This window comes from Nesoenas mayeri (assembly GCF_963082525.1).
Source record: "Nesoenas mayeri genome assembly, chromosome: 8".
In the NCBI taxonomy this organism is placed as follows: domain Eukaryota; kingdom Metazoa; phylum Chordata; class Aves; order Columbiformes; family Columbidae; genus Nesoenas; species Nesoenas mayeri.
Window position 1 is genome coordinate 16,012,904 of NC_137554.1, and position 15,809 is coordinate 16,028,712.

Consider the following 15,809-nt stretch of genomic DNA (forward strand, 5'->3'; position numbering starts at 1 on the left):
CAGTTAATTTCTGATTCTTAGTCTCTTCTATATTTCTATTAGCTAATCATGCATGCATCATACATTTCAGCAGTTTGTGAAAATGTGGATATCATTAACATCTTGTCTCACAGCTTCACAAAGTTAAAAATACTCAAAACTACCCTTCGTCCATATAGTGGATATCTAGGTAAAAGCTAAAATTCCATGGCAAATTTTAAGAAAGGTTAGGCAACGTGTTAACTTCTTTCTCTTAAACAAAGACATTCCAAGATTCAAAGCTGTATATGCCAGTGATGACCTTACCTGAATTTCATGAGAACAGCTACTACTGTGGGTTGCTAAAGCCCCACGCAATATATATACACACAGAACCTCTGCTGTCACTTTACCTTTACGCCTGCTACACTGGGTCTGGCCAAGATGGTGTTACTTTTCTTCACACCAGCTCTTACAGTGCTGTGGTTTAGATCTGCAACAAAAACAGTGCTGACAACACACTGATGTTTTAGCTGTTGCTAAACAGGGTTGCACAGCATCAAGGCCTTCTATGTTTCTTACTCTGTGCCCTCCCTGCTCAGTGAATGTAAGTTGAGAGGGGACACAACCAGGTAGATGACCCAAGCTAACTAAAGAGATACTCCATGTCGTATTAATATAATATCATGCTCAGCAACAAAATGGAGAGGAGGGAGCGCTTCCCTCCATCACTCAAATGGAATAAGCAGTGATCTCTGAGCAGAATTTCTTGAATTTTGGATAAAATAGTAATGTGAGGCTCTCGGCAGGACAGATTGTAGCAACGAGACAGGAGTTAATTTACTGCAGTATCAATACAGTTGGTGAAACCGTATGACAGCACTAGAGCATAAGTTGCATATTTGCTAAAGTTTTGGTAGTACTGATTACCAAACAGAAACAATCATTATTGCACTGAACAAAGTAAACAGAACAAAACCTGCACCCGGTATTTTGTAAAAACAAGCCCCACTTTTTTTCTGTACAGCACCTCTCTTGCCTTTAGCAACTGCTGAAGCCTTGAGAATCAACCTGTTTCTTCATAAGCATCTAGAGTTTGCCTATGAGGCCAAGAAGAAAGATATCTTGGTTGGCATAATTTTCATTATTAAAGTTAGATTTTTTTTTTTCAAGTTCAGATTTGCAAATAAGCTTCCAAGACTTACAACTGAAAAAAATATTCAGAACACAGTCACAAGTGGTTCTTATGCCCTAATTACAGTGCTTTCTCAATTTCTCACCCATCAGAGGATACACATCTCACATATAAAGGGAAAGAGAACGTCTGTGACTGAGTGTGATATTGTTAACATGACAATTTAATTAAGAAACACTTTTGCATCTTGCATTAGATGTGACTCTTAGTTATGTGATATGTTCATGGGTGACAGGAAAATTATGCCTTACATCTGCAGAGATGTGTAAATGCATCATTAAATGTAATCATTATCTGTTAGAAGGGCAGTTCCAAAAGAAGATCTCTGCTACTGAAAACCAGAAGGGACACAAAGAAACAACACTGCAATTGTATCATCACTGACCTTGCTGAATTAATTTACCTGTCCAGAAATATTTTTATAAATATATTAATAATGAATGTTATATTGTAAAAAATGCATGAAGGTGTTACCACGAAAAGGCTATAAAGTAGCCCATGAAATTAGACATAGACTATATTTTAATATTTGAGCTCAATTCAACCTAAATCTGTATGTTAATTCACAAATGACAGGGGAGCAAAGCAGAAGATGGAAGAGAAACGACATTGCTATGAAATATGACACATAAAAGGAAACTTTTTAAGAACAACTTTTTTTTTCAATCGAAAAACTACAAGTGTCATCTTTGACAGACAAAAATCAACAGTATATGACTGATTGCACAATGTTCTCTATGGCTAAAAAACAAAAAACCCCCACACCACCTTCCTGGATGTGGCAGAAGTCAAAGTATCCTGAGAACAAAAGTCTCTCAAGCAAAGCTATACTATCCTATTTACATTGACAGCTCAGTTTTACAGCTAAACCAGGATTATAGAAATCTGGGAAACCAAAACAGATTATCAGCTCCTCCTCACAATGAGAAGGCAGTTAGACAACAAAAGCACAACCTTGATACTAGCCAGCTACGCATTTGGACACATACCATTAAACAAAAAAAAAATTAACCAGTTTATTATATTTAACATATTTACAAAATAGTACAAATTAAAGTACTGTAACTCCATTATTGCATGACAACAAAACTTCCATACAGGCAAAAGCAGCACATGAAAGAGACACTCCAGATATTTAGGAAGTCTTTGGTACTCAAAATATAGTTTAAGATGCAGCATTAACTTAACCAATATAGGGCATTAAACACAGACAACGACGTGTATATATATCCACAGAAGTAAATTTAGCTATGGCTTTCATTCTTCTCAAAGGCTGATTACTGGACTCGGGAACTGCTTAGAAGCTTTACAGCAGCTTTAGGATGGAGAAACTACTCAAAATTATTCTAAAGCCAAGCTGTTGAAAATGACTGATGTATATCTCAACTCATATTGAATTAAACTGCCTCTTCTCAGAACTATATGACAGCAAAGCACTAAACACTTCACAGGCCTAGAGCCTATTCCTCTACCCCTTGAGCAGGCAAAACTGTGAAAGAATCAACTTTGCCTACTTAAGGAATATTGGATCAGGCTCACAACAGACAATAAAACTGCATGGCAAAACATGATCAACAACAGAATACCCTAGTCTACACTGCTGCACACACCATTTACAAGATATGTTTTATGCATAATATACATATTTACAAATGCTCTCAATTGTTCTGTCAAGTAATATACTCAACACAATCACAGTTTACATAATTTTGAGGTAAATTCTTGAAAAGTTAGAGCATCAGCAGAATTTCATCTGCAACCCTGAATCTCACAATTGGAGGATTTCTAATTAGAAAATCCTCTCTTTCACCTGGTCACCAGTGTATGCCAGGTGTAACAGATGGGTAAGAAGGTTGCAGAGATGAAGGGGATTACTGTGAATCCTCTGTGCTATGCTTGGTTCTTCCCAATGGCCAGGAGGCCAGAAAGAAACAAAGAACACTGGGGACAGCCAAAAAGAATCTGAAATGTGCACTGCAAGATTCTGCTCTGTGGATGAACAGTGGATGTTAGGTTACTTGTAGAGTGGGAAAAACTGCAGCGTTAAATCGTGCAGTGTCTATGCACAGTAATTGCCTATGTGAAAACTGGAGAGGGAAAAGCAAAAGATAGGAGGTGAGACATGATGAATTAACTTTCCTGATTGGCCAATGTTACCCTAGAAAGAAAATGCATTTCAGAGCTTTATTTTCTTAGAAGTTTTCAAGCCAGGTAGGACATTATCTAAATAGTCAAAGCTGCATATCTGAAGACATCACCCACATCTATTTTCGCTTATAACTACAGCATTTCTGACCCTCCATAAATATATTAATACACTGCCTCATCAATGGGTGGACACCATTTTACAAGGCCTGATGTTTTAAGCTAGCTAATCTAGCCACATTTTCCCTTGGGGATATGCATAACACTGCAACAAGACCACTCACTCATTGCACTGCTGTTAACATCCCAGGGAACAAGAGAGGAAAGGGCACAAAGAAGTCTGGAAGTTTCCCTTGCATTATCTCATAAAAGCACAAAAGGCAACAGAAACTCCTGTCTAACTCTGAAAAAGCAACTTAGAGTTGGAAGCATTAAAGTTCATCTGAATCAATCAAGAGTCAAGATAAGCAGTTTTGTTCTTAAGAAGAGATATTATCTTGCATTAGTACATTCTCCTCTAGAATACAATATTTAATGTTAATGCTCAAAATTTTAAAACTCATCTTGTCATGACTATCCTGAATCGCACTTTCATGGTCAGCTGCTTAAATGAAAAAACCTCACACAAAAAGCCTTTGGGATGACAAAAAAGGATTTCACAATTCCACTTTGTGGATGCTTTTTCAAGCAAAACCACATCACTACATCTTTTTAAATGCTGTTTTTAAACAAATTGTTAGAAGATTTAGGTGGGACCTCAAAGTAGTCAGTTAACTAATTATATATGCATAAATGCTACTCACGTTTACTACATTCATATTTCCTTCAGAATGTTTTTATGAGTCTAAAACTGTTTGTAAGGTGATAAGTAAAGTAGTTTGATGTTCCGAGACAAAGTCTACTGACTATACTTTATGCCCACTGGAATGACTGAACACTGTTTTCTGCATTCAGTGATAAGGAATAATAAACCTTCATCTCCTTGTACCATCACAGACATTAGCTAGAAGAAAAGAGACTTAATAAATATTCAGCCATAGCTACTATTTGTGGTGTAGTAGGGGGTGAAATGAAAAGGAGCATAAAGAAATTTGTTTTCCAGAGATCTTCTGGGAAGGTGACGTTGGACTTTGTACTGATCCCCAGTGGTGGCAAATCGGCAGGTTGTTTCTTGCACAGCTCTGGGCAAGGTAATAATCAGTCAGCACAAACTTCTGTATAAATCCCAACATTAAGACTGGAAGGTTCAGACAGACAAAAATGCTGCTGTTTAAACACTTAACAAGACCAGTAACACTTTGAAGATATTAAATTTTTACAATCCCTGAAAATGCTGGTCTGCAGAGGAAAGTTTTAATTCATTCGTCTTCTTCAACGTAAGTTGATGGAAACCAGCCCACCTAAAAAGAGGAAAAGCAGAACAAAATAAACATGAGATGAACATTTTTTTTCAAATGGCTGAACCAGGCAAAACAAGAATGGACCTGTTCAGTAAGTATAAGATTACAATGACAAACTTGACTGAACTGCCACAGTTAGGGAAAGTACCCTAAAATCAAAGAATAAGTTGCAGATATGATGACTCGCAGACAAAATCCTCCCCACCTCCCAAAAAAACAAACAAATGAAAAAAGCTTTTGCCCAAATTGGAAGCCTAAGCATTCAGGGGGAAAAAAAAAAAAAAAAAAAAAAAAAGCCAGAATATACAAAGAGCAGAAGTAGTTTTCCTACAGGCAGGATGCTGCTATTTTTTTGAATGGGCAGTTAAATACTTAACAGGCTTCAGTCAGGTCCAGGGAATCCTCTTACAAAGGAAATAAGGACTTATTTGATTGCATTACATGGAGTTAAATCCCATTGCCACCAACAGGAGTTTTAAATAAGACAGAACTGGAAAGCAGAGTCCAGTGTTTTACACTTCATAAGTTATAATGTGATCTCCATTCTGAAATTAATGATGTATCAAATAAGGATTATATAAGACATACAGGAAAGCAATGTCATATTTCTTATTTTCTTATCCATTCACTGTAGGTTTTTCACTTAGACTTCTTTATACCTAAGTCAATTTAACACTCATGGAAGACCTCAAAACCAAACCTAGAGCATGACTGGAAGGAACAACTGCATAAACTTTGTTTTAGACTACCTTCCTAAAATATGCTCAGAGGTGGTCTTATGATCTCAGGTCTCGGCTGTGAAAGCAATCTGAAAGAATGCTAGTATATAACAAGTCGTCCTTTAGGATGTGGATAGCTCCATTGGAATGAGGTGCTCAGCTTTCTTCACACGTAAAATGTATATAAGATGACCACTGTTTCTTCTGCTTCCCTGGTTCTTGTCTAATTGACCATCTCAATTTATATCATAACCAGGCTGCTGTACATAAAAAAACCCCACTTCTCCACATTGCATAAAGCAGTAAATCTGGACATCAACGGGACTTGCAACTTTCATTTCCAGCCCCCAGCCAATCTTTCTTCCACTTCACATTCTTTGACCCTGCAGCTCAGCCCTTTAGACATGGAAACAGTAGCCTCAAGCACTTCTGATTAATCTGCATTAAAGAGCACTATACTAATATTTAAACAATATAGCTGCTATAGGTCAAAACTGAAACTTGACTTCCATGCAGGTCTCAGAGTGCAATGTAAAGTGAATTTGTAAAAATCCCTGCTATATGTGCCATTTCATATGAGCTACGTTTTTAGAGATCAAAGCAGCAGCCTCCTAAAAAAAATGTCTGGCATATAGGTGTGAAAATAATTCTGTGTTAAACTGCTAAACAGGCTTCCATGGCACCAGGAACCTGAGCTTTTGACCCCAAATACATGGGTGCAACACAGTTCAAGAAAGTTCAGCTGTAGCTGTACTATTAATCCTGGTTATTTTCCAACCATATAATCTTGCCCGAATATTCAGCCTGGCAGGTCACATTAAATAACCAGTTAATGTAGGTGCTGGGAAAGCTGCCTGGCAAAAATTCAGCCTGGCTCCTCTGAAACACAGATGAGAACATGCTGTATCTTGTGAATTTCAACATATAAAGATGGTTTATGATGTAGGAACACATGTTATTTTTTTTACAAAGTCACTGTCAGTGAAGGTAGAAATGAGACAAAGAAAAATTACAACCTTACCCTTCCATTTACTTCACCTCTCCACCAGCCATTTGCACTCATCTTTGTATAAATTTTCACAACATCCCCTTTAAGTAAGGACAGTTCTCTCATGTCTCTTGCACAGAAGTCATACCTGGCTATGGCAATGCCAATCACCTTCGGGCTTAGCACTGAAATGAGACAGATGTTTGCATTACTGGCTTTTGTTAACTGAAGGCTCCTAAAGTAATGTAAATAGCAGTAATGTAAAATATAAAACAATGATTTCATAACAACATACAGTTGCATTAATTTTATGCATATATGAAAGCACCTGCACTACACATATCAGGAAGGTTTAAACATAGGTGAATGGTGTAAAAGTTTAAGAGAGTTTATGTGATTTCTTTTTTTAACCAGTTATTTTTATTCTTAGAAAAGAGTAAAACTAAATAAACTGTAAATAAAATACCTCTCACCCCAAAATTCCTAAATACATTTGCAATTATTATATGTTTGTGCTTCATAACAAAACTTGTTGCCAGTTACATGTATCAACATATTTTACAGGTCACTAGTTTCTTTCTATTAGCATTTATGGTTGATTTAACTTTAAACCTCTAATGAAGCAAAACAAACAGAATAAGGTCCTGTTCTTTCAAAAACAACTCCCAAGTTAAATATTAATGCACCTAAAATTGGAAGCTAACTCCAGCATGGGCAAAAAACAAGTTAAAAGTTTCCACAGGAAATTTGTATGGATCATTTGTTACAATCTGCATGAACGTTAGTTGATATAAATCTACTCTTTTTAGGAGTTTATTCTGTAAATCACCAGTGAATTTGTTCTACAAAACTTCTCATGAAGAAAAAAAATCCTTACAAATTTTTTCCTAAGCTTTAGTGAAATTAATAGTTAAAAATATTAAGCTATATCAGTACGCAAGCATTTTGCAAATGTGAAGTCCAAATATTTTAAGCAATAAAAAGTTGTTAAATTTCTTTTAAAAAGAAAATGTGAAAAAAGCCTCATTTCAAAAACCAGCCCCTTTTCTCTCAAACAGTTTATAGGAAATTATGTTTTTAATCCTGATCTAGAATATCCAAACTTGCAAAAGAAATCCTGGACTCTTCCAATGAGAGGAAAGTGGGCATGACACCTAAGAAATAAAGGCCTTTGATCTGAGCAGTTTAGAAAAAACTAGTACTCTATCAATTTATTCCAGTTGGATTATTTGGTCAAAGCATTCTTTTTTAATTTTTCATTTAATGCCATTTTCTTTTGCAGTTGTTTTCCTATACCAGTCACTGCAGATAGGAATCTACAAGCACAAGCAAGCTTCCTTCTGAAAAGATTTGAGAAGATCATGATGGTTGACTTGATACAATGTACATATTATAATTTCTTTTTTTTCAGAATCCTTTCCAATTTCTTAGAAATTCGCAATCATCTTTAGAAAATACCATTAAGATTCTAGTTTTACCAATGCCTTCAACAATATCATAACTAGTTGTCTGTAAGTCAGGAACACAAAACATGGCAAATAAGATAGAAAATCTTTACATTTTCAGCTCTGCTCATATTTAAGATTTCTTCTGACCCTACCGGGGATAGTTCGTAGAAACACAGACTTTTGCATAATAGTATTACATATATGAAAAGCACTATACTTCAAATATTTTTTTTTAGCTTACAGAGACAATACAAAAAATATTTAAAAATAACAATGAATACTATGTTTAAATTATTATTACATATATCACAAAAAAGGGAATGCCTAAAAAACTGTTTTGGCAACAGATTATACCCTCTTTTATATCATGCCATCAAAGTTTAGGCCAACATTTCAGACTGCTTATGCAGGGTACGCTTATCAAATTCTCAATACAAGATGCCATATAAAAGAGAAAAACTATCCCAATTTAATGCTTATATTTACAATATGAAGTTGTCATTAGAATCTAGGTGATATATTAACTATATTAAAGTTCAAACATATTTTTCCCCTTTAAGCAAGTCAGGTGTAGACACTACTCATTTGGATCCTTACATAAATGTTATGTCCTGTACCTTATCAGGATTTTGGTAATCAGTTTCTCAGGGAAAGAGCACATCATGGGCAGCAATTGTTTTAGTGAAAGCAAGAAAGAAAAAACAAAACAAAACAAAACAAAACCCCACACCAAAAACAAAACCACAAACACACCACACATAACAAGAAGAGCAGTTATGTCTGTAGGGTCAGTGCAACATCACTGGCAGATTAGGGGAAGCTTTGCAGGATAGGAGGAGTGATTCTGGGGACCAGGGTATCACTGTGTCATTTCAGATTCTAAAAAGGAGATGCAGGGACAAGGAGCAAGATTACACAAGGCAAAGATGAACAAAATTGGGAAAAGAACTAAGGACGGAAGAAATGTAGGAGGGAAAATATTGAGGAAAACTAGGATAGAAAAGAGGGGCAAATCTGGGGTAAAGCAGGACTTCTAACTCTTTTTCAAATTGTAAGGCCAAAGAGAAAAAGGAGAAGGAAGCAAGAGAAATCAAAACCATATATCTCCCAAAGTCTTGCAGCAGAAAGTAGCAGAATTTAGATTAATTTAGAATCCAGCATCCATATTTTCAAATAAAAGTGATGCTCATGATAGGAAATATATAAATCCAAGCCAGATGAGTGATGGAATAAAGGAAAATGACAGTGCTAATTTTGGAAAAAATATTAGCCATATCTCTCTGGTGACACAGTCACAAAAACAACTTGAGTAGAGACCATGAGCCCTGAATTCCAAATCAGATGAATGAAATGAATGATACTTGAGGGAAGACAGCATGTGGAAAGGACATCTGTACAGACGCAACACAGAAGAGACACTGAGTGAAGGAGAGAAAGAGGATAGCTAGAGGGAGAATGTGGAAGGAGAGAGAGAATGGGATTAACAGCGCAGATGGAATGAAAAAAGTGGCCATCAGAAAAATGTGAATGAGAAATTAAAGAAGAGAAAAAATAAAAAGCAATAAAAAAGAAAATAATCTACTGAGAAAGCAGTAATAAATAAAAAAAAAAACGTGTATTAGGAGGTAGATACTCAGAGGATTAACAGGAAACAGACTGAGAAGCCCGAGAGAAGTAAATAAAAGGTACATGCGTGAATAAGAAAAATACACTTTTTTTTTCTTAACCTACCCTTTCCTTCTGCAAACAGAAGAAAAGATAGGGAACTACGGTCAGTCTTGATCCACACTAGAGTATGTTGGGAAAGTTTCTCATTGACAGCGAGACAGATGTGCTGCAAACAAATCGCAATCCTAGTTTGGGCCACTGATGAAGGAACTGGGATGCAAATAAAAGACGCTCCATATGATCATGGCAGGCTGGTCTCGCTCATGTTTCTGCCTGTGCTTAAATGTCATAAGGGTCAATGTATCATTATAAAAGCTATGGGTGGTTGTTTCTCTCTCATTGTGGTATAGCCTCCACGTAATTCTGAAGCCCTATCCCCTAAGGGTTGTTCTTGTGTATTAGTTTCCATGCTCTGTGAAGCAATGAATGTTTGAACTAAACCTCAGTTCTATTACACAAACACCACCCGTAGTTCTCAGTAGTTGGCTTAACCCTTCTCCTGCGTTACCAATTTCCACATCAGAACTAAGCCAGCTCTGTAGATAACTCTGAAAAAAATACTTGTAATATCATGCAATAAGTATTTTTTCATCTAATGTAAGCAAATTGTTTGGCTATTTTAAAAAAGTTTTCCATAGGAACAAAAGGAATATAATTATAATTTGTTGAAACTATATATGGGAATACAGGGAACGTGCAATAACGCTTAATGTAACCCTGAATCTTGATTGCGGTTCTATCACTGTAAGCTACTTCAGAATTTTGTTTCCATGAAACAAATACCAGTTCCAGTAAGAACAGACTTTACAACCAAGCACTGCATGCATGTTCTAACCTTGCCCAAAAGGATAGCAGCTCACAGTATTTACCTACAATAAAGGGCCAAAACTTAACTCCTTTGTGTTCTCCAATTCAAATGAGGCAAGTACTTCAGACATTCCAGCTGAATGTCATGACCACTGGGTACATGGTAGCACCAGAACGACTTTCTGTTCATCTTTTCTACAGATGTGTCCCTTTATATAAGTAAATGTCAACTGGAAGCGACTGGAAGAGTGTCTTAAAGCTTGGATTCACAGTCAATGTCAAGATTACTGAAAGGAAGCAAAAGTATCCGTGCCCCCTCTCCACCTCCCAATTTATAAGTAAGGTGGAAATGGAAGGAATAGACTCCAAAACAAAGAACAACTGAGGGGCAGAACATTCAAGAGCAGTATAGGACACTGAGATTGAAATCCCTGGCTTGAATCAAGGGAAGGCTCAGAGACACTCTCGGCACAAGCAAGTACACTCGCCATTCTACTACCAAGTTGCTATCAACATCCTTTTCCTGTCTAAAAAACATGGAAAGCCTTAAGAATCCATCTTATTTGAATGACCTCTGTGAGCAGGTGTAAAACACACCGCCTACTCAGATACCCTAGTCAGATCTTAATAATGACACATTCACGTTTGTGCATGCCAGACCCCTCTCTTTCCCTGGTGCAAAGCCAGCCTCGGTCTTGATTTGCATAACCTAGACCGAGTCCTCCATCCCCTGCACACAGAGGTGCATCAGTGTCACCTGAGTGAGCACTGTGTTCAACAGTAGTAGCTCCTTCCATACGCTCCTCGAAGGCATTTACCTTCCTACTAGCAAAATCTTGAATTGTCCAGCGGTGCAGCTCACTTCTTTGATAACTAGGTCTTAGAGACCAGAGCATGTCATAGCCATACTGATGCACTAATTGAGACTACCACTGTGACTACTTTAAGCATTTTTATGCAGCCTCTTATTTTAAAATGTTTGCATTTATTAAAGTCAGAGATGGTTAAATGAGAATAAATAAAACCATATCTAGAAAACAGATGCGTAAAATTAATTGACAATGTTAATGCAGAATTTAAAGAAAGCATTTTCTACAAAAAAAACCTGCTGTATTCTAAGATGCTGCTGCAGCATGGTTTGCTGCAGGGATGGGACGAATATGTTCTTTGTCTACGGTCAGTGAAATTTCAGGTTTGTGCACTTGAACCAACACATTAAAATATATGTAGTTCATAGATGTCAACTACATAGCAAATTAATGGTCAAGTGATTACTTATTGAATCTGCTGCGACTATTGAGCTTTGGTAAAACCTACTCAAACTTCTAATTGTAATAGAAACTTTTTGGAAAGTTTAAGAGCTTGATTTTTGTTAAACTCCAAGAATATTATGTAATAACTCAGTTTTTGGAGTCAGAAAACTAAAGTATTAGATTCGTCCCTTCCCTTGGCCACTACACACAGAAACAACAGAAGCAAATTTAGCAGAAATATAAAAGCAGTAAAGCAGTACCTGACCAGAAAGGAGTGGAGGAAGGGGGAACAAAGCTGTAGTCTGGAGGAGTTACAAAAGAAAACCCACAGAACAAAGGGGCTTAGAGAAAGAAAGAGAAAAAGAGAAAAGCAAAAGAACATTGAAATATTGGCACAAGACTTAAATAATAGTTTTTTAACTATATAATTCATTGATAATAAGGAAACTAAGGTTCCCTACTAAGGATGTCTGGAAGGAAATTGACTATAACTAGAAAATTTGGATCTATAATTTAATTTTAACAATTGCATTTTTCAAAGAGTAAAGTAGAAAGAAGACACCCATTCAGGGTTTCAGAGAAGCAAATCTAAACTGCAGACTCTTCCAAATATTTTCAGATTTAACAGATTTATTTTTTTCTTCTTTAATTTTGTGCACCCCACTTCTTAACAGTACAAATGCAGGAACTCGTGCATATCAAAGAATTCCTTGAGCCCAGGAAGACCAGTCACACACCCGTTATTAGGGATACCCCACACCTACCACCACACAACAAACCACAAAAACCACAGGAAAGTGCCCTTCTCCCTCTTCAGCTGACTTGTCTGGCTTCCTTTCAACAACAGCTTTTCTTGCACTCAGTTCAAGTGGCAGCTCTCACTGAGGGCTGTGAAGTAAACTCAATGTCCAGCCACTGCCCCATGACTTATTTGCTTCCTCTACTAAACAATACTACAGCCTAAAGTTTACCAACTTCTTTCCAAGCCCAGCAGGGTTCACACAGCCTAGATATAATAGATATTTCAACATCAACTTAGTAAAAACTAACAAGATAGCTTTAAAACTGAGCAGCATGACTCAAAGATGGGCTGTTAATCATGGACATCTTCCTTAAAAAGAGGAAAAAAAGCCAAACAAAGTACACACTCATGAACATGCTAATACTTACAAGAAAACTGTTAAATCCCCTAAATCAACGTGTCATCCAGAGTCTATCCAGGTAGGCTAGCAGAATTTTGGAAATCTATTAGATTTTATATTAGGACCCTGAGAATTCAGAGGTGTTTTTTTAATTATTATTAATATCAGTTTGGCCAAGTACAAAACCTGCCATTTCCCACCAAAACAGTTTGTAACATTATATGGCTGGTATTTTCTGTAGCAGAGATGCACTTTCTCATCCCCTTGACTAAAATGAGAGCATCCCATACTCATTTCTCTTGTTCTTCCATATATTGCCTAAAAGATCTTGTTAAAGGAGATGTTTTCTTTTGTATGTAGACTGAAGGTAATGAGGATGTACCAGAAGTCTTGTATCCTGTAAAGCTTGAAACAATTGAGCTAATGCTCTTGCAGACTAATAAGCACAGATGGACAATATAGATACATTCAAACTGGCCTAAGAAAGGAAACAAATGGGCTCTGCTCACAATCAATAATAATGAAAACAAATGCAAAATAAAGTAAGCAGTGTACAAGGAAACGACAAGAGATGACAAGAGCAAGAGAGAAGCAAAGGGAGATTGCAAGCTAGAGGGAGAAGAAAGGATGGGACAGAAATTCACAAAGAAGAGAGATGTACTGACAGAGGAAGTAGTGGAAAGTAGTGAAAGAAAACAGAAATTGAAGGAATAAAGAGGAACTAGGGGGTAGAGACAGAGCAAATGAAATGCACAGACACATACTGGTTTCTTATAATCATCTGTCCTAAATTATCTTCACTTTAATTAGGGGAGGAAGAAAGTCTCCAAAGTTATAGAAATGTTAAGGAACAGAGGCAAGCAAGTAAACACAAGCTCACAAACACAGCAAATGAAAGTAACCCAGCCAGCTTCATCATCACGAAAGCTAGACTGGACTCTAAGGTCTTTCACAGCAGTCTTCATATTGTTAAAATCCCCATTCATTTTTATTTTCCTCTTATCATCTGTTGCAGTACAAAGATAAAGTCTGCAGAACTGCAAATCTAATATTTGCTCTTTGACACAAACATAATATACTTTCCAGAGACCAGCCATGTGGTAGTTTTTCTCATTAACATTGAACTTTTATGTGTCCTAAAAATCATGCTAACTTCCACTTAAGTTGCAATAGGTTAAATAAAGGATACCACATGCATTGTGAATCTTTTTAGTTTATTGCTAAACTTCAAAACTTTTAAATTGCTATTTACATTGTACAGTAGTTCATTAACTTTTAGAAGCTTAGAAGCCTGTAGTAAACAGTTAAGGTTAAAGGGAAGCATAAAAATAATTGATAGATCTAATTGATAAATCTAATGCAGGGGTTTTTTTGAGAAATGTATGTGGTGTTACTGAGATCCTACATGATATGGCTACAATACAAGACTGATTTATTTAAATCCCTTTTTAAGGATTAGAAATTGTCACATATTATTAACACTTGTAGCTGCATGTATGCAAATGTCTGAAAAAACTAGGCAGGATGAAGTTTAATCTCTCACCAGCATGCCTAATAGATTTCCAAATATCAGGGAGGTTTTTAGTTTGACAGCAAGACAAACTTGCTAGACATGTTTATAAACCCCTGGCAGATCTGAATCTGCTTGGCTTCAAAAAAATCCTAGCTAAAAGCATTACCATATTAATTGGTTATATGTCAAAAATGGAAAATGAAGATGTTCAAAATACCTTGTCCTTTTAATATTTATATGACAGAAAATAATATACAAAATTGTATAATACATACCGTTGCCACCCACTCTGTTACTCCTTTGTCCCACTGAGTTTTCAGATTCTTTGTACGGAAATTGAAGAGTAGTATCCAAACTTCGAAAGCCTTCTTTGAGAGAGTGGTGCTTATAATATTCTACAAGTTCCTTTCAGAAAGGAAAAGACACTGTCACTGGAAACTGAAATCACATCCTTTTCAACATTCTGGTGTACAGTCCATGATAGTTTTATCACAAGTGACCTTATTTTATAAAACAACATCTCACAGTACATGTTTATTTTTTAAAAAATCAAGCATCATAAATAATGACTGCTTTTACGCTGCCACTTGTCTGGCTTTTCAGGATTTAGGGAGGGTTATTGATTTTTTTAATTTTTTTTTTTATTATTAAGTAAAATGTTATTGCCAGAGTCAGCACTCATTGCTCCTTTGAGACAGGCTGAGCATGTATTCGCTTTTCTGAAGTCAGGCAGAAGGCAAGATCAGCTGCTTGTTAAGTATATAACAGTAACTGTCTCTGTTTTCTCAAATCTATTTTGCAATGATAAGTGATGTTTATCCATACGTGCATTTGTAAGTAAACAGATCCAAAATAAAGCATGAGTCTTGCATATTAGCATGTAAGGCAACAGCAACTTAATGAGCAGATACACAGACCATGCAAAACTTTCAAGGCTCTACCATTACAATTGGAGGTGCAGGGTGACAAATAGTACACACTGACTGAAAAATCCAGCACTTCTCCTTGGGTCCAATAAAAAAAAAAAATGTCTATTTGTATATGTGTGCATTTATGTAAACATACATATGCACACACACATACAGGGACAAATTATATATATGCATACACATACATATGAAAACATTAAAAACTGGCTCAAATAGTTTATGTAGCCAAGGAAATAATTTATTTAGTTTCTATTCAACACAAGGCAACACCCATCAAAATACAGACAGCTCGTGTTATTCCTTTCTATTGCCAACCCCTGCCATTGTCTCTTACATTTGAATTAGCCTCTATAATGTAAATATCTCATAGTTTGTACATAGAGCCTAGAATAAGATTGAAAGTGACCAGACAAATCAAAGGAAACATACATCATTTGATTAATGATACTTCAACTGCCAGCACAAAGCAAAGTATTTACTGTAAACCACTCACACCAGTAACTCAGTCTTTCAATTCTACTTACACTTAGATTTCCAAAATCAAAGTTAACCAAGCCAAGCATAGGTCAAAATTAGGAAATAGTATTGTGTTCAAACCCAAGCTACAATGTCAATCAAATTTTCTGTCACATATCAGAATGAGT

General features: G+C 36.2%; 1 protein-coding gene across 1 annotated transcript in view; it reads right to left on the reverse strand.

Annotated features, from left to right (window-relative positions):
- Positions 1–4,353: 4,353 nt before the first annotated feature.
- Positions 4,354–15,809, reverse strand: part of VAV3 (vav guanine nucleotide exchange factor 3) — a gene marked incomplete at its 5' end in the record, with an annotated part of 160,456 nt that continues 149,000 nt past the window's right edge. The window contains 3 exons of the mRNA XM_080348607.1: positions 4,354–4,698; positions 6,439–6,590; positions 14,512–14,641. Of these exons, the coding sequence (XP_080204733.1) occupies positions 4,657–4,698; positions 6,439–6,590; positions 14,512–14,641 (324 nt within the window). The 3' untranslated portion in view covers positions 4,354–4,656. The remainder of the gene's footprint in view (positions 4,699–6,438; positions 6,591–14,511; positions 14,642–15,809) is intronic.